The 19265-nt window shown below is 39.4% G+C and overlaps 1 protein-coding gene across 1 annotated transcript; it reads right to left on the reverse strand.

Moving 5' to 3' along the window:
• Positions 1 to 7676: 7676 nt before the first annotated feature.
• LOC104292474 (carbonic anhydrase 3-like) lies at positions 7677 to 19116 on the reverse strand. Its single transcript, XM_009891868.1, has 7 exons — positions 19071 to 19116; positions 18790 to 18987; positions 15520 to 15638; positions 13487 to 13579; positions 11632 to 11697; positions 8995 to 9150; positions 7677 to 7796 (listed from the first exon to the last, which is right to left on the reverse strand). The coding sequence occupies exons 1-7, from the start codon at positions 19105 to 19107 to the stop codon at positions 7677 to 7679; spliced, it is 789 nt and encodes a 262-aa protein (XP_009890170.1). The 5' UTR covers positions 19108 to 19116.
• Positions 19117 to 19265: the final 149 nt, after the last annotated feature.

Consider the following 19265-nt stretch of genomic DNA (forward strand, 5'->3'; position numbering starts at 1 on the left):
GGGTGTCTTTCATTCAACAGCTCAGTCACAGTAAATATTGGCAAGTGAAGAGGCTACTCACTTGAGCAGATGCATTATGAACTGGACCTTGCAATCCTGTAATATAAAGATACAAACACAAGTATTAAGAAATGGATCCACTCTTTAACTTCAAGTTTTATAGTTCTACATGTAGTGTTACTTAAATGTTGCTGTGAGGCTGATCCAGGCAAATCTGAATCACGGGACTCAACTTCCTGATTAAAGACATTTCAATACAACAAGAAAAAAAAAAGAAAAATACAAGAGAACTCTAATGTAGTGCTGCTTTTTGCTCAGCATTTAGAGAAATACAGAGCAAGAGAACACCAGAAACATATCTAAAAATGACTAACCCTTCAGTCAGATCCTGTGTCAAGTGAACACCTTGCTTCCAGCATGGATGGCAGAGAATAACTAGGACAGTGGAGCTCAGCAAAGTAGCACAAGCAGCAGATTTTGTCAGGTTTCCGAAAACGACTATTCACTGGCAATGCTCACTTATATTAAATTTAACGAATACGATTTTAATTATTTTATACTATTAAATATTATCCATTAAAAGTTCAAATTGATTAGAATATAAAACAACAGAAAGCAAAACTCAGTGTAACTCCCATCATATCCCTGGGTAAAAGGTCACAATCAGGGTCCAGCAAGAAGTTGCTTTTATAAAGAACTGCCAGGCACAATTCTCTGCGTTAGACCTTCGCTCCCTGTCACCTCTAAGAGGAGGAGGAGATGCCTGTATCCACAGCAAATATTATGATTTTTGGTTTTTAAGGCTGTGGGAAGCACATATAGGAACTCTGGTTGACAGTGTTCAAAATATTTTATGGGACCTCTTACAGTGGCATTGAAATAGTCTCATGATGACCACCAGTATAAGAATGTAATTATTTTCACTGTTAATTAATACTGTGCCATATTTTCTTTAAGTCCTAGCACAATTACGACTTTAAAGGCAGAAGACATGTTCCATATCCTCAACTTTATTTACATTACGCTGACTCCATGCATTTTTCAGAATTTTTCAGTGGTGGAAGTTATAGCAAAGTGCCCTAAGACATTAGGCATGGAAAGTATTGTTTCTAAACTTGTATCCCCTACCTTTCCCAACACAGACAATGAAATCAGTGTTTCAATTATAGGTCTTACACACTGTTGGGCAACAGCTCAACTTTATTCAAGGGTCAGAAGCATTTGTTTAGCTATAAATTTAGGTATGCTGCAGACACTGATGCCATCCGTTGCTCAACGATGTCTGACAAGAAAAATTATTCCTTGATTATACCCTTTCTCCAACAGAGATTTATTACACAGACAATGCACAACACTGTGGGAGCTCTTAAATTAGGGCTTAATGGCTGGCAGCCTGCAGTGTTCAGAAAGAAAAAAAAATAAAAATCACTGTTCTCTGAAAGAAGCAAACATTAATGCAAATATCTTTGTTTTCTAATTCAGCAGAGAAATTATCATAACCATTAAGGCTGATTGAGGCATCGTGTGCAGAGAGAAAAGGGATCTGTAGACTGAAACAGCCAGTGAGACAGGCTATCACTAGTAGGCAGGGCAACTTGTCCTGCCCTCCTGGTCTCATAATTACTCAAATCAGCAACCAATTTGGTGCATAGCAGTGAGAGATTTTCATCTGCGCCTCTCCTTATCTTGTGATAGGATTCTTTGGTACTCTAGGAATGGGATTAGAGCTCCCAGCTGGACTTTTGCCAGCCTACAGAAGCAAAAGCACTTATCTATAAAAGGCTTTGCATGCATAAACATGCAGGCAAAATGCGAAAGCTTTTTACATAGAAATGGACAACAGTGCATTACTATCAACATTTGTTTAAACACAGGATCTTCTAGCTCAAGAATAACTTGGATAAACTGCATTTGTTTCATTGCTTCTTTAGTCACTCCAGCTGAACCTGCGCTGTGCGGCAGCTCCGGCCTCCTCTTCTCTGCAAGTGGTGTCAGGAATGTGACTGATGAGGAACTGGCTCCACCCTGTGGGCTGTGGAAAATGAACATTACAAGTCCAACAAGGAGAAGTATCCTTCCCTTCAGTAAGGATGCTCGCATTGTCTATGGATAAAGGTAGGATGAATAGCGGGAATGTTAGCAAAAAAGAAAAAAAAAACCAACTAGGAGGCATCTGAATAATTAAAAATCTTAATCCAGTAAAGCTTTATTATTGCCACCATACAGGTGTGAGAGAACTGGCCCATGGTCTCGCTGGTCTAGCCCAGTGAGGAAGCTCATCTAACTCCCTGAAGGAGTTTCGAGTTCTTCAACAGTTTTCTGACAGATCTTCTGGAAGATATTAATCACAGTAAAAGAGTGACAGTGTGCTACTCAAATTCACCAAAGGCATATTTTTTCCTAACACTTGCCACATGTTCTGCTTACTGATGGCGTGACAGAATTGCAAAAGCATGAGTTAATGTAAACCTCTGGCTTGCAGAATTAGTGGCACAATCAGTGACACTTACTTTAAGAATTCCCGTGCAGATAGAATTCTGTATAAGCGCTCCTGCTGGTGCTAAGTGCAGGTATGGTTCAAAAAAAAATCAGCAGTACGACCACTTCTGCATACCTGATGGCATCACCACTTCCATCCTTCCCGTTGGATTTTCTCCTAGAAAGGCAGGATGCCATCTCCAGGGAGATCTTGTTAAATAGTTCTTAACAGAAGTGTTGCAATTTATTATGCCAATCTTTTCAGTTTTCTGAAGCAACTCCTTCAACTGGATGGAGTTTGCTCTACTGTCCTACTTACTTTACCAATTCACTTAATGATAATTTTCATTCTCATATAAGTATTCCTATCAATCACTCATCATTTGTACCATTGTTCTTCACAGTCGTCTTTACTGAAAGTAAGGTATTCATTTAGACTGTGGACTTAGATTATCTTTGCCTCATCCTGATTGCATAGAAGCTGCATTTCTTTCTTCTCCATCTTCCTTTTTCATGGCTGTTTTTCCATTTTCTATGTATTTTTTTCAAAAGTAAAAATCGACATGACTTCTGACAAAGTTCACTTTACTTATATGATCTCTGACATTAAAGATACACTTTCCTTGACTGATGATTTGTCTTTTCGTTTCTTACTGTCACTTACTCCCACCAGCCTTTTTGGTCATTATCCATCAGCAAGTGGTTTGCGATGTAAGTTCCAGAGATTTTAGAAATTTTTGCTTTAAAGAACAGCAAGTGTTATCCTCATTTCAGTGCAGGAAATTTTTCAGTTCAGTTCACTTGTATTTAAACAAATACTGAATACTTGCCTTTTTGAAATTAAAAGCTTTGAAGATGCAATTTTATTTGTTCTTCTTTTAATTTGAATGGAAGCAACTTGCAATAATCAATGCAAGATTCATTTCAAGGACAAGCACACTTGTTCACTGCAATCCCAACTGTAATTGCATAGCACATGATCTCCTGTTGGATTCATGATTAACTGATAAAGAAAACGGGCATTTGTTACATACGGGATTAAGTGGATTCTACACATGCTTGCAAGTATTTTGCTGTCCAGTCCAAATATAGAAAGTTAAAATTTTCTGTAGTAACAATACTCTGTTGGTGTTTATTTTCCTAGTAATATCACAAGGTCTCCATCTGTATTCAAATCTGTCTCTGTGTTTTAATGAACACAAAACTTTACAGCCTTTCTCTCTTCCTCACAAATAACCCCGAACTGGTCCATTACATTTTATTGCACATTTTTTCAAATCAACATGTACAGTAGTCCTAAACTGAAAAGAAAATACTTTTAAAAATATGTTCTTAAGGAAAAGATGAGTCCGATTTGGTCTGTAATTCATCATTAGCTGTACATCAGCTATACTCTTTTGGGGGAGGGGGGAGAATGTTATAATACGTTCTATTAAATTCTTGGTTTTGGAAATGAATAATTCCTAAATGCATGCTTTATGCTGCAGTATTGACAAAGATAAATTCCAGAATTCATTGAGACGAAAAGCAGACAGATAAGATGGAACACACACTGTATAACTGCTTCCTTTGATGAGCCATGGGACAAAATGCCTCAGGAAGAAATTAATGTAGTTTTATTTTGCTAAACTCACTGACAATTTGAAATTCTTTAACTCTGATTAGCCAGTAGATAAACACCAGCAAGCAGATCCAGGAGAGTCTTTCTTTGAGATACAGTAAAAATAATACATATTCTTTTCATTTTGTAGTAAAAATGCATAACCATAGCTGGTTGTATACTGAGGGTCGTATCAGGAATTCACGGTTCAGTTATGAGTTTACACCTGACTGAAAGATGGCCACAGCTGGTGGGAAACTTGTTTCAGTTAATAAAAAAGCTTTGAAACTGTAGGATTAAGCTTTTAATTTTCTAGTAATTGCTCTTGTGAGGTGTTGGGAAGCTGGGAGGGTTTTGTTGTCTGTTGAAACCTAATAGGTGGTAATTCATTTCAATTATGTGCTTGCCCTGTTGAAATTAATATATACATTATATACATTAGTCAAGGATTTTGTGCACCACACTGATTAGGGTAATTTTTACTTTTTTGAAAAATTCATCAGTTCCCAGTGGCTTTTTTCTCTATTTAAGACAGATGAGGCAGCAGGACTAGAGTCCACATAACATATTCTTAGTTAGTTACCAAGGTGATCAATACAAAGCTACACTATTCCTCAAAAGGAGAAAGGCAATGGAGCAAAACCACGTACACTTTATTCTTCAAGAGAAAAACAAAGGTGTAAAGCGTATTTGCAATGAGGTTGCTGCTTTGGTGTTGTAATAGTTTGAAGACAGAATGGAATCAGAGAAAATGCATGAGGAAATAATACAAATTTTGGACTGTATTTTCCTTTGTGCCAACATACAAAGCATGTGTTTGCTGTTGGAACCAAAACTATGTCAAGAATTGATAAACTGCCTATTCTGCCTTTCAAAAGCAGTAGAGGAAGCATGCAAATAAAGCAAAGTGTATTCAGGATGTGATTTTGTGGGCAATTAAGGTATTATTTCACTTTAACAAGTTTAATTTGTGGGCTTATAAATACAAATTAATCAGGAAATTTCAGAATGACGTAACACTCCAGCTAAATGATCCATGTGCTTCTTGCAAGAAACCAAAATTCATATTCAAGCTAGTGTTATTCAAAAACATACAAGAATGTATGAATTTGGGGAAGATGCAAGAGGTTTGTGTCTGGGCAAGAAATAAACACTTTTTTTGTACTTGAATACAGAGAACAAGTTGATACTGTTCTGATGTCTCATATTTTTGAGCATCTGTTTGAATACACAGAAACCAGGATGAGATACTACACTGAACTCCACCAGCTAAAATGGTGATTAGTAGACTATCTGTCCACCCTTGTATTACAAGTGTATGTATCAAATAAAAGAGTAGCAAGGTTTTCTAGTAAGTTCTTATTGCTTTAAATCATCACTCAGCATTAGAAATAAAACCAGAAATCAATTTTTTATGTAAGTCAATTTATTGGTTCTCTGAAGACACAAAAGCTGTTATTTCAAGTGCAGGCAACTAATCTTGTTTCATTGCCCCAATAACAAGAGATTAAAACATCACAGTCAATGGCTTTAAGGTAGAAAGACTCAAACTTTTGTCTCAGTTATTTGTGTTGAAATTTTCTCAACACCAAGATCAACTGCATATGGATATCAGAAGAAATTTTACGTGTAAGACATAGTACAGTAGAAAAAAGTGTTGCTTATGAGCTTTCTGTAGAAACATTTTCACGTGTTGAGAAGATATACAGATTCAGGAGTTTAAAGAAGATCTAAGACACTCTTAAAATCAATACCATTGCGATTGCTGCACTCGTAATATCAAAACCTGATCTTCTGATAAGATTAAGCCAGTGCCAAAACATTTGTAAACAGGATTCAATTTAGTTTCTGCTGATATGAACTTGAATTTTAAAATGAAACTGCTTTATAGTAAGCAAAATACACTTCTAATAAACTGAAATATTAATTCTGAATGGTAATTCAGCAATTCTTCCAACATTTCTAAATGAATAGGATCAGACTCTGCAGTCAGTTTCATTCCTGAATTCTTACCGTTGTGCTGGTAATAACAACAGAATTTGTCCAATGTTGGCCATTCATTACTTCCCTGTTGGAGTACCACTTTCCTAGTAAAGGTGAAAAGTGAAACAGTGAAGGAGAACTGGGAAATGACTGTTCTAGCCATTTGTAACCCTGCTTTTTTCAGACTTTGACATATCCCTTATAAATGCTGCTGTGAACATGCTTGTGGCAACATCTCCGGAAGAACACCCTCTGCCACCTACTGATGAGTTAGAGAAACACAGAGCATCCAAAAGCTTCATTTGCAGGAGGCTTTATGCACCATCTTTGATCACACAATCTCCTGGATGTACAATACTGAACAATCACCCTGATGGTAAATATAACGTAGCAGATCTTCAGCCTCACATAGTCTGCATGTAGCTTCAACCTAGATGGTACTTGTGTTATGCTGTTTAGGAAGCATGCTGAAATGATAAATGATGAAGGACAGGGGAAGATGATACAGAAGTTTCTGTCTGCCAGTGCTTCCTTGCTCGGGTCTTAAGTGCGAGCTGACATGTCTCCCCTGAAAGAAACTGAGCTAAACAGACTCCACTTAGAGTGTAACTACAGAGTCACAATAAACAAACATTTAGGTGACTTAACCTGGATTTTTCAACAGTGGGGAAGACAAATGACACATAGGAGTCATCCACAAAGACCCTTTCCATATGCAACAAAATCCCTAATAGGTGAAGTTATTAATATGCATGCTAAGATGTCAAAAATAAAAAAAAAACCAACAGGCAGAGCATCAAAACTGAAAATCCATCATCCTGGGAGGCAACATAGAGCAGCAGAAGAAAGGCACCTCCCCCTCAGCAATACTAAAGCTGCTATACTAAACACAAGGCAACATGATACCAGCGGCGCTCTACAGATGGATGGGTGAAGTAACAGCAGTAGTGAAAGAAGAAAAGATCAATGGGCAGCAGCAGGACGTGGCAAAGACAGCAAATGCTGAAATGACAGCAAAGTATCTTTTCTTCTTCACAGACAGAAGCTGAGTATGCCCGATTGCATCCATGGAATACTAATTAATATTGGTAACAAACTAGGAACAAGAGAGGGAGGAAAAAATATGGCATGTTAAACAGGAACTTATTCTTTGCATGTTTGTACTGGAGGTGGAATATCTGAGGAAGATCACCACTGGAGATGCTGCAGGAGCAGGCATTTTACCTCCTGTTCATGTACTGTTGACCCACTGTTGTTTCTGCTTTCCTGAACTACTGGTTCATTTTTCTGCCTTTACTATGTTTCCTTTGAAATTTATTTTAAATATTGAAACTGAGCCCATTTTTATTCCAAGACCACAGGGCAGAGAAGTGACACTAACAGAAATGCTGAGGCATTTGTGGTCAAGAATCATGTGTATCTCACGTTTCCTTATTAAGGTTAGTATTTGCAAACAGTATTTTTTCTGCTTTCAAAATCAGATTCAGCTTTACCACTCAGAATTTCAAGCTGAGAAACACAGATCTGGATCCAGAGGAAAAGCAGTAGACAGCAAAAACTAGCTACACTTTGGGATGCAGGGATTTTCTCACTCAAGTTCAGCATGTTTCAGACGTCACTTGAATGAGGCTCTCACTATCCTGCCCTTCACAGGCTGAGGTGGGCGCCAGTTATCAACCAGTGGGTTCACAGGTTCGTTCTCTCCATTCTTGGAAAGGCTACGGAGCTTCGCCATCTGCAAGGAAGAAAAATTAAAAGTGTCAGTGTGAATTCACCTGGAAGCACCGTGGACATTGATGTCTAGAACAAACTGCGAGACAGAAAAGGAATTTTCTTACGTTATGACAAGCATACTGGTAGAGATTATTGGTAAAGACTGCTTCACCCCAACAGCTAGCACTGTTTCTGTGGATCTTCACACTCTTCAACCACAGAACAGTGCATCATCTGACGCTTGCCTGGGCTTCTTTTGGATTTTTCCCTGACCCACACTCACAATGGGGAAAAAAAGTAGGGGGCCCCTGTGACCCTGCTGGAGCTGGACCATATTAAAATACGGCTATCCGTGAAGAAGGATGCACATCTAAGTCTATGCAAGGTAGGCTGATAGAAAAAGCTGGCCTGCAGAAGTTCATATTTTGTTCTGTAAGGCAAAGAAATGTATGCCAACTGGACTATTAAATTCAATCGTTAATTCAGCACTTAGCCATAGTTCTCCAAATTAATTTAAATTCAGTGTTGCTTTGTTAATTGTTTCATCAGAATGCAAAGTAAATCTGTTCTGAAAACAGCCAAATCAGTAAAAAGGCTATACCCCGCTTAGTGCTGCTGAAACAGAAAATATTATAAATAACCAAAAGTTTTAACCCAATAATTAAAAAGAAGGTCACCTTATCCAGACTGGCTCTCTATTCTTTTTCCTGTGTGAACGCACATTTGAGCTATATGAATACAATTAGTACATTAATTTTTATTAACATTCAGGTTTGCAGGTTCTAGCTAGTTTTATCCCTCTCACTGACAGCTTTTAGGAAGTCAAGATCTGGACCAGCAATTTCTTAAACTGGGAAACCAGCTAAATGTTAGTCTCACTTGCCACTTAATGCTGAAGCAGAGAGAATGAACTGAGGCTGCCATCATGGTTGAATTTTGTGGTTCGGGGGCACTTCTACCTATGCAGGTCTTCAGTATCCCAAGAACACTCCTGCTAAAGCTATTCCAGGAGGTGTCTAGGAAGACAGCCTGATTCTCAAGGTCAGTTTTACAGTCCATTTCACCAGTCCGTTCTGCAGGCAATTTCTCACCGTCCTCAGCTAAAGCTTTCCTCATCAAAAAAAAAGGGAAGGTCACATAGGGCTTGCAAATCATCACACTGACATACTGACACACTGCTGAGAAAGGGTAAAGGAGTAGCAGAACTAGCTGGAGTTTACCTGGTCTGGGCTGACTTCGATCGGCTCCCTCAAGAGAATCCAAGTGATGCACTCCTCACAGGGGGGTGTAGTGAACGAACCATGGTAGGTCCAGTAGTCCCGAGATTTGGGGAAAAGAATTGAAGGATCAAAGTGCTGAAAAGGAGCCTCTTTCCCCTTAGAAAAACAAAACGAAAAAAATTCTCTGCAGTAACTCTAGGGATATGCATCTTAAAAGATATCAGTATCTATGTTATTATAAAGGAAGTAATTAAATATCAAGATTCATGCATGATATTGATCTCCTTTTCTTCCTCTCAAGCATTTGCCCCACAATTAATAATAACTGACATTTTGATTCCATTAATAAATTAAAAGAAATTACAGACTGAATTGTGTGGGACCAAAGCAAATTCGTTATTACATTTTTCTATTCTGGAATTATCATTTTTTTTTTTAAATTTTGGGTCACTTGGGATAAAAGTTAAAGGCTGTGGCACTGCAGGTACTGGTACCCTTTTTATCCAGTAGAACAGTGGCCAGGCATTTATCCCAGATTCGTTACAGTCTTCTCCTCTAGCTGAAGGAATTTAAATCTCCATCTGTCTCCTCCCAAAACTGCGCTCTAATTACATTGTCACAGTGTCTCAATCTTTTTGTTGGCTTTTGTTTCACTTAATGGAATAAAGTTACAATATTTCCTGGAAGAGTACTGGATCCTGAATGTCTTACAACTAAAGGTGAGTATCACCAGGCAAGGGAGAACAGCAGACACCAGACAACATTTCCTGAGAAGTTTTTCTTTTCCACCGAATAGGATACTCAAGAGAATATCTCCACAGGACTGTGATGAGACTTCCTCGTCCCCTCAGGGTGACAAGAACTAAAGAAGAAAGTTCAGTTCTCTACTGGTATTTAGGATGCAGTTCTGGAAAGCAAAATCCATTATTCCTAATTCCTTCTCCTATCACGGAGAATCTTCCCTAGATGGGAACAGAGTATAACCGTACCAAGTGCAATGGGAGGAGCTGAAATCTTTTCCACACATCCTTGCACAAAATATGGGTAGAAAGAATAACATCAAGACTCCAAACATATCTTCCTGACAAAACTATTTTGCAAGTTCAATATGAGTTTTCAAATAACTTCACAAACAAAATTGTTCTTTTTCAGTAAATAGAGTGCAGTGTCCAAGAAACTCCTCTGCCTGTAATGCATCATAGCAATTGAAGCTGCACATGTGATAAATACACCGGTGATACCATCCATTAATCTTCCTGAAAAATAAGTAATCTTGGTAAAATGTATGTGATGACAGGAAAGAAAAAAAAGTATAAAATGCACAATGTAGTTGTTTGCATATGCACCTATCTTTCTCTGCTTTTCTTCAACTGTTGCTTTTTCCAGAACCACTACAGAGAATATCTGCATGCAAGAAATCAGAATTCTATTTGTTTGCTGTTAGACGTTATAAAATCTCCTGTTAGGCAGTCTCAGATAGAATGTAATGGAGTGGATATCACTGCCATCTTGTCATCATTGTATGACACAGTGTTTCATAGGGTGATTGATCAACCTTTTGTTAACTGTGGCAAAGCTCTTCTGCATGTAAATGGCAAAAAAAAGATACGGGGATTATGAGAGAAAGCTGAGTCTGTATCAAGACAGTTATCATTGACACAACAGGGAGAGCAATACGTAGGGCAAAAAAAATGACCTTCAGTTCCTTCAGCAGCAGGAACTGAATTGTATCTGAAGACTAAGAAAAGGCGAAAAAAATAAAATTAATATGACTTTGAGTAAGGAGAGAACAGACTTCAGGCTCAGACCTGCACATCAATGGCAGTACATACATACATAAATTAAATGCAAGAAATTCTGCTAAATTGGGAAGAAAATGCTTACAAAATTTGTAAAATTCAGTCCCGGTGATCTGGTGGTAAGTTCAATGTCAAATAAAAAAGGTAATTTTCTTTTAGCATCATTAGAATGGTAAAGCTATCATGAAGAAGAATTGATGCAGTATCACAATTCTCTGCAAAGAACTCCCTTCTGCAGTTGTATCTATGCAATAAGTATGGACTTTGGTCCTTAGATCATTAATTAAACTGGAAAATAGTTTAGAATGGGTTTGCGATGCTATTTGTGCTAGTATGATAGGAAAACAGAACCTAGGACTGGTGCAGAAACTGTTCTGTGTAATCCCTTTCATAAATGAATTCAGTTCCATCTTTAATAAAGTTTTTAATCTCCCTTACACTGACTGGGAGCTTGCTTCACCATTCCTACTAGTTTCTACTCATTTCAGACTAACTAAATTTCTGGCTGTTTTGGCCACTGCAGTCCTCAGATTCAAAAAGCTTTTAATTTCTTCTTGATATTCGCACACTAGCATATTTTTACAGAGCAGTATCAGTAAGACTATCAATTGTGCTTGCAAGGATTAATACAAGATTCTCTACAACAGGAATACATACAGAATTGAGGACTTATATGTTTACTTAAGTAAAAGAAAGTGTCCTGCTCCACAGCCCAGTGCATCGTGTCTGGTACTACTGTTAGGTATCAGAACGATGCCAAAAAGTGAATCTGAACTTCTGATTTCTGCTTCTGCTGCTTTTCAACTACATCATTATTTTACAAAAATAGTTTTGATACCTTGGTCTTAATGTTGTCGATTTCTTCAAGAATTCTCTTCATCTCTGGTTTGGGAGTTTTTCCAACCTGTAACGCAAAGCACAAGTACTGTATTTTTACATCATGTTCCCCAGTATTTGAAAGAAATGCAGTACATCCCATCTGTCAAGTTAGGCAGCAGTACTCTCAGAGCATCCAGTACAGACAGACACAAAATTATGTGTGTTAAAAGAACATCTGGAACAGCAGACTCAAGTAGCTTGATTTGCAGTTCAAAAATGTGCTGAAGGACTCTACAAGGCATCTCCCACTGTCTGAGGAATAAAAGGCATACTCAGGTAGTGTCATCTACACCCTCCAGGGCCTAGCCTTTGGCTCCTGGTTTGAAAGCAACCCACAACCACTGTGAGATGTATGAGCACGAAGCAAAGTGCTGATAGTCTGAAGAGCTGGAGTTCCTGCAGACACTTCAAATATTCTGCAGCACATATGCAGCCAGATCAGACTTGATGTAAGACATATGATGAGATTCATGTCATGACCTCCCCAAGCTATGGGGTCACTTTATTGCTTGTGTTCATGATGTTCAGCACCTCCAAAAGCTTTGACATGGCTCTGCATCCCAGAAGAGTGAAGACAGCATGCATAAGACATGCTGTTATTGTCATGTCTTCTTCCAAAATACATATTCAATCTATTTTAGCAATATCCAAACCCACAGTCATGGAACACGACAAGCCCAGAGCAAAACAATGGCTCCTACATCAAAGAGCAAGAAGGAAACAGGGAAAGGCGGGCAGATACTACTTACTTTTCTAGACCTTTTAGCTGACCTTAGCATGGTTAATAGGAACATAATGTTGTACTTTATAAGTTGCATTTTACAAGATAAAGCTTTAGCCTAAAATAGACCAGAAGAAATTACAAAGGAAGAATAATTGAAGGACATAGCCATAGGGGAGAATCTGGACAGGTGCTGACCTTCTGTTACTTTCAGTTTAAACTAACCACAACAAAAAAGGTCAGGCTGGCTCACAGTAAACAGAATTAAAATGACATTGGATCTAGCCTCTAGGGGGACACTGTGGCAACATTAATTACAACCACTTACTATTGCTTGTACAAATGCAGTTTACTAGTGATAAAATAATAAAAGGAGAGCTATTGTCCAATATTGTGGTTCAAGCTGAAATGCCCACCTGCAGGTAAAATGATAGCCACATCGCTACGCTATTAGGTTGTCTGCATGTTAGTGTTTCTCGGTGTCCTAGGCCACATGCAGATTTGATACTAGGCTTGCTTTCTTTCTATTAAGGTTATGTTATGAAGCCTCTGTATTTCAAGGTTAAAATGTTCACTGAACTTCTTTTACCATCAATTCTTTCTTTCTGGAGCAAGTTCGTTGAACTCCTTTTGATTCCCAGCTTATGTGGGCATCAGCAAGAGACCAAGGAAGGGAACCAGTCAACATAACCTTGCTGACGGGCAGAGAGAATACCTGCTAGCAGACAAGGGGCAGGAGGAAACACTCTTCCTATGCAGACTGTCCTCCTCACTCAGTACACACCACAGCAAAGAGCTGGTCAGCTATCAGAGACAGCTAGTGTCCCAGGCTTGAAGTTGTGTGTCTCTTGTTCAATACCACCCATCATATGTGCCACTGGTGTCACAAATGGTGTCAGAAGTTGGCTCTGAATGGGTTAGTGCATGGAATCTGGAGGGGCCAAGGACATATGTGATTTCAGTCTGTACGTCGTTTTGAATGTTTTCCTGTAAAATGATACACTGCAGGGAAAAACAATAGGAACTTTTTCCCTGGCACTAGAGAAAGATGAAAAATACAGAAAATTATAAATACTGAGTATTTGTTACTTACTTTCAGAAAAATGCCCACAACAGCCACACCATCAGGTTGTTTCAAAGCTCCAGCAAAATTACCATGTTTTGGATTCCAGTGCACCATATGTAACTAAAAATCAATGAAACATCAGTTATAAATGCAAGAAATTGCCAGCAGCACAATCTTACGAGATTTTACATTAAAATAAGAAAAGTTTCCAGTACACAGTAAGTAAAGGAATGAACATGAAAAAGAAAATTCTTAGTATTTCCTATTCTTGTTCCCATGCTTCCATATGCTCACACTTTCTATAAAGCATCACTCTGCATTTAACTGAAGCATAAAAGAAATAAAATTGAGTTTACTACACAATACATTTAAAAATTAATCAGACAATTGATCTATAAATAGTTTAACCCATGCACGTGACATGCACACATGCAGTGCATAAAACACTTACTGACATGCACTTCATCTCAAGTAGATTTTTAGATCTTCGTCTTATGTAGATAACAGTTCAAGAATTTACACTGAGTTGCGTGTAGTACACGTTATTGTTTTGTATCTCTTATTACTCTCGACACATTGTACTGGAAAGGAGTGGAGATAGTAACCTGACCTTTCTCATTTCTACTTTCAACGATGCTGTATTTTCAGGATATATTTCAAGTTTTTACATCTTCTGTAAAATCTCTGGCTTCTGCATATAGCTAGAGATTCTGCAACCAACAGCGTGGGATCTCAAAGTAGTGTTTGGAACATAGTGCCATACAAAACAATAGAAGTCTTTAATTTTTAACAGCTTTGGGGTGGTTTTTTTTTTTTTAAGCACAGTAACAATTATTTAAAACAACAACAAAATAATTTGTCCTGAATATAAGTTAATGTATTGCTCTCCATTTCTTTTCTCTTGAGGATAAGGATATCGTTGCTAAGGATAAAGGTGGAACAGCCATATATCTTTGGTTGCATTCTAGCACAATTTAATACATTCCAGGCTTTCTCCTCCTGCCAAAAAATATCTGAGTACTGCAATCAAAAGCAAAGTAGAAAGTCTGGGCTTGAACTAACCAATACCTTGGGGAAGCAGAATTTGTCTGTTTAATCATCCAGAGAAAATAGAACACCAACATAATTTGGCTGTGGCTAAGGAATGGGGCAAAAAAACCCACACCATCACTCACAGTCATCTCTGCAATGTTTGTGAACACTGACCCTGCAAAATATTTGCCTGAATTTTCTCCTATGATAGGTGGGCAAAACCCCTGTAAGGTCTGTATCTTGAGTGTATAGGTGTAAGACAGGAAAACACGACCGCAGACTTTTTGTGGGTGTAGATATATATTGTGAGCCTATTCTCAAATAAGATGGAGGAAGGAGGTAACATTTGCTAGTAATTCACTAGCATCAGTAGGGAATTCACTTATATTTATTACTTGAAGAAGTCTTCAGGGCCTAGACCAGCCATTAATTTTAGCAAATTTGGATAATAGTGCAGTAGTTTACATTTAAAAAAAACCCCAAATGTACGTCTGTTTTCCACAGTTCCCAAAAATAAACACAGAGATTTTAAAGCACAGATGTTCAGAAGCAGAAGATACTCTTTACCACTCTGAATCAGTTTTAAGGTGGACCTAATTTTGAATGTCAGTTTACCAAATCTGCATTTAGTGAGTTTTTCTATTGATTAGTAATGCTTTCTGAAACTAACTTAGTAATTCAAGTTATACCAAAAATGGCTAAAAGCCAAAAAGTATCAGCAGAAAACAGATCTTCCTATTTGTCAATAATGGATCACTTTGTCTCAAATATTTTTAAAACACTCTAAAATACCAGCAAAAACTCAAAAAGAAGCGAGTTCCATGTTAGTATATACTTGCAAAGATACATTTGTTGGCAGATGTAACTTATTCCACTGCACACTGATGAATATTCACAAGTTGCATAGGCAGATCTTAGAAAATATCCATAGCTAAATACTTGCAAAAGGAGAATGGTTAATCTGTTCAGATGCACAATCAGTCAAGCTCCAGTTAGTACCGGATACTACTATTAAAAATAAGTCCTACCTCTGCTGCATATCTCACCCCATCTACAACATGCTCAGAGCCATGGTCATCAGAGGAACCCCAATGCAAGTGAAGCTGGCGCAGCCTGTAGGCTCCTGCGAGCGGCCCACCTCGCAGCACTGCAATTGATAACCCACATCAACACTTGCCTACAAAATGCTGGCGTAGACGTTTACTGAATGGGAACCTGTACTTTGAAAGTGTGGAACACCTCTAGCAAATCCCGCTGATTGCAGGGGGGGTCACAACACTCACCAGTTTGCAAGATTGGGGCTGAGTTCTGCTATCGCTCAGGAAGAGCCCTGTTTGATGTGAAAACTGTGGAAGCTGCTGTGAGTCAAGCACAGAATCAAACCCCAGAAGTCCAACAAGCCCCTTTTCTCTTGGAAAGCGGACACACTATAGCTCCTGATGTGGAGAGAGAAGGAAGGTATTCACAGCTGATTCTTGTCATGAAAATGATCTGTTGTGAAATGGTTGGGGATAGGACTGAAATTAACACAAAGCAGACCTCTAGTCCATGAGTGGTGTACCTTTTATAGTTCAGACAACTAAACAGTGGTTGCAGCACGGTTTGCTGCTTCTAAAAAAAAAGGACCTATTTCCCAAAAGTGAGGGAAAAGAGTCTAGGTCAAAGAAAAGTGTTCTTGAGCAAGCAAAAGCTATATTCCACATTAACATTGCCACCAATTAAACAAATTAAGAAGCTATTATTTCTGATGTTCTTAGCCAACTAATGCTGACCACGCATCAGTCTGACAGTTTGCATCAACTCTGACTTTCGAAACATCACACCTGCTCTCTCAGTTTGGGGATTCTTTTGAGCAGGGACTGGTTAGAAGATAAGCTCTCAAATACATTTTTCATTCCTTACCTAAGGCAGGAATGAGACGTGTTTCCTTACACAGAAAGCTGATAATGCAGTTCACAAGTGCAGTGCCAGAAGACCTTGTTTAAATAGCATTCAAGTTTGAACTTCTACCAATAGCTTTGAAGTTCAAAGTTAACATTGAAATAATATTTAAATCCTCTTGTGCCCAATGGTCTCAAATTAATTCTTGATATCATATGTGTTGGAATACCTATACGAAGCTACCAAGAGGTTTAACTTTGCAGTTTCTTTTTAGTTGGTAGGTGTCACAGCCATTGGGGGGGGGGGCAGAAACAAGGCACTGTGTTGAGTTTTAGGCATGCAGATCCTCTTATTTTTTGTTTGTTCATACGTAAATAAATTATCATAACTAACTCAATACAGTATTGAGTAAGCCTTCTGTAGAAGCCTTCAGTGGAAAATATGTCATTATTATTACTATTGTTTCACTTTTGAATATTGGAAAAATAAGGCAGACTATGGCCCAAATCCTCGGAAGTATTTGCTTGCCATTTCACACTGGAATCAGTGGAATCAGAAACTCTCAGGAGCTGAATTTATGTGATCTACCTACATTTGCAAGCTACATCAATATCAGAGTTGGAAATTCATTTAGTGGTCATTTCTTACAGATGGCCCTTTCCAGAGCTCAAATACTGTGAAGCACTTGGAAACAGCACTTTGTAACAGTATACAGGTCTCTCTAGTATAAAATTAAAACTTTTTAACATTCAAAATTTTCTATGTGATTAGATCAAAAAAAGGCTATCTTCAAGCTAGATTTCTTTTTTCCAATTAAAATCGGGTCTGTGACTACTACTTATCCTCAGCTGCTGCCACCACAGAAGCCAACAAATGAAGGTAACAAAATGTTTAGGAAATGCTTCTCATGTGGTTTTTCAGAGCTGTCAAACATTGTATTTAATTCCAGTCAGACACATCCCTATGAAAGGCTTGAGCCCTAAAAAGTCCAGCAGGCTGCAGGAAGTTAGTAACAGCAGCAGGGAGTGAAGGTGCTCACTGGCTGTCCACAGGGACAACAGAGATGATGGGAAGGGGAGAGGCAGGGAGAGAATGGAGGGAAGATGATTTAGAGGATGGGCTGCACCAAGGGCTGCACTCTGCTTGGCCAAATGAGGGTCTTTCTCCAACACAGTTCCCTGGGCAGACGTGTTCTTGAGCAGAGTTTAGACAATGTTCTTGTCTAAACATTTCAGCCTTTACGAAGCTGCAAAGAAGACAGAGCAGAACTCCCATGTGAAAAGGTTCATAATCAATGTACTTCCCATGCTTTCAGTCAAGGCATTGACTTTATGCAGTGCTTGTGGAAGAGCATTCTGTGTTCTAACAAAAGTGCAATTTATGATTTGTCTGAGGCCACTGCATAGAAACTGTGGTAATAAATACTAAAGCATCCTACAAATACATAACGAAGAGATGGTCCCTGTCCTAAATAGCTTAGATTCCATCTGCGAGAGGTGGAACAATAACAGGTAGCTGTAATGGTAAATAAAGGAGTCCAAGGAAACAATAAGCTCATCAAGATAAACGAGAGATAGTGATCTTTCAATGTACTGCAGATATATTTCATTAATTATATAGCTTACTAAGAACAGAATCCCAATACAAATGCCATCAAAGCAGATGCAGAAAAATACAATGGAAGGTAACTCTGTTTTCCACTAATTAGATTGCTTTCCTTCTTGATAAAGGACTGATCAATATTGCATGCTCTCTAGATGTCTTCACATTATACGGTATTGCGAATTTAGTATTCATTTTGACTGTTGTTGCCTGTCTGCATTCGGAACTACACACTGATACAGCTCTGGAATCGAATTTTGAACAATTTAACTTAGAGAACCAAGACTGCTCTCTCTCAATTAAATAACAAAGCCACTTCATAGCTTTCCAGAAGCTATGAAATGCTATTTTCCTAAATGCCATTTTCACAACTTTTTCCAGGCTGTGGAGGACCTGAAGAATTCCCATACAAACAGAAGGAATCAAGGTCAGTGGGTGGAAAGATAGGAGTTTTGTGTTCACAAAGTGCCTCAGGGCACGCACTGCACCCCTCTGGGTGACACTCTCTCCCCTTACACAAAACCTGAGGACGCTGTGTCCACGCTGAAGAAGGTGACGTGGGCAGGAGAAGCCCATCTTCCATCTGAGCCTGTATTTCAGGGCTACCCCAGCAGCTGCAGCCTCCCTGTCCCACCTGTGCTGGACTTAAAAATGGACAGATCCACCAGAAAAAAAACCTCCGGGAGCACTTTTTAATGTACCCAGATGACTTTTCTCTGCCAATCTGCATAGGTACCGTGGGACGCGTTTCGACTCCCAGCGCTTCGCAAACCTCCTTTCCTAGTGACCCCCAAAACCCCAAAGCGCAAACCGACCTGATCGGTCGAAAGTGTCGTCGAAGACGACTCGGCAGGTGCGCCCGTTGTTCAGGATGGTTTTCGCCGCCCCGGGATCGTAGCTGGCGTGCCACGGGGAGAGACAGCTGTCGTGCCGCACCTCTTTGCTGTTGATCTCGATGGGCGACTGCTTGTCCCCCTTGGCCATGGGGTAGTTCTCATGCCAGCGCTCGGGTCCTGCGGGGGTAGGGGGGGAGGGAAAAGGCAAGGAGATGTCGCCCCGGCTCGGCCCCGGCCCGGCCCCCCCTCTCCCCACTCACCGTTGTCGCTGTCGTAGCCCCACACGGACTGGGCCATGGCGCCGCTGCCCGCGCCCCGTCCCTCACCCTTCACCCGCGGCTCTGGCGGCGGATCGCTGCCCTCCTCCCTCCCTCCTTCCTTCCCTCCCGGACCCCGGGGGCCTTTTATAGATCGCCGCGGCCCCGCGTCCTCCCCTGAGGGGTGGGCGGGCAGGG

The sequence above is a fragment of the Charadrius vociferus genome, unplaced genomic scaffold (genome assembly GCF_000708025.1).
Source record: "Charadrius vociferus isolate BGI_N301 unplaced genomic scaffold, ASM70802v2 scaffold15, whole genome shotgun sequence".
NCBI classification, from domain to species: Eukaryota; Metazoa; Chordata; class Aves; order Charadriiformes; family Charadriidae; genus Charadrius; species Charadrius vociferus.

Bases quoted from the DNA above. Each gene is read 5' to 3' on its own strand.
- LOC104292474 (XM_009891868.1), bottom strand. From the start codon at position 19,107: ATGGCCCAGTCCGTGTGGGGCTACGACAGCGACAACG. The intron at 15,639-18,789 runs GTCGGTTTGCGC...TATCAATTGCAG, and splicing joins CGACACTTTCGACCGATCAG to TGCTGCGAGGTGGGCCGCTC. The intron at 7,797-8,994 runs GTAAACTCCAGC...TCTTCCTTGCAG, and splicing joins TCGAAGTCAGCCCAGACCAG to ATGGCGAAGCTCCGTAGCCT.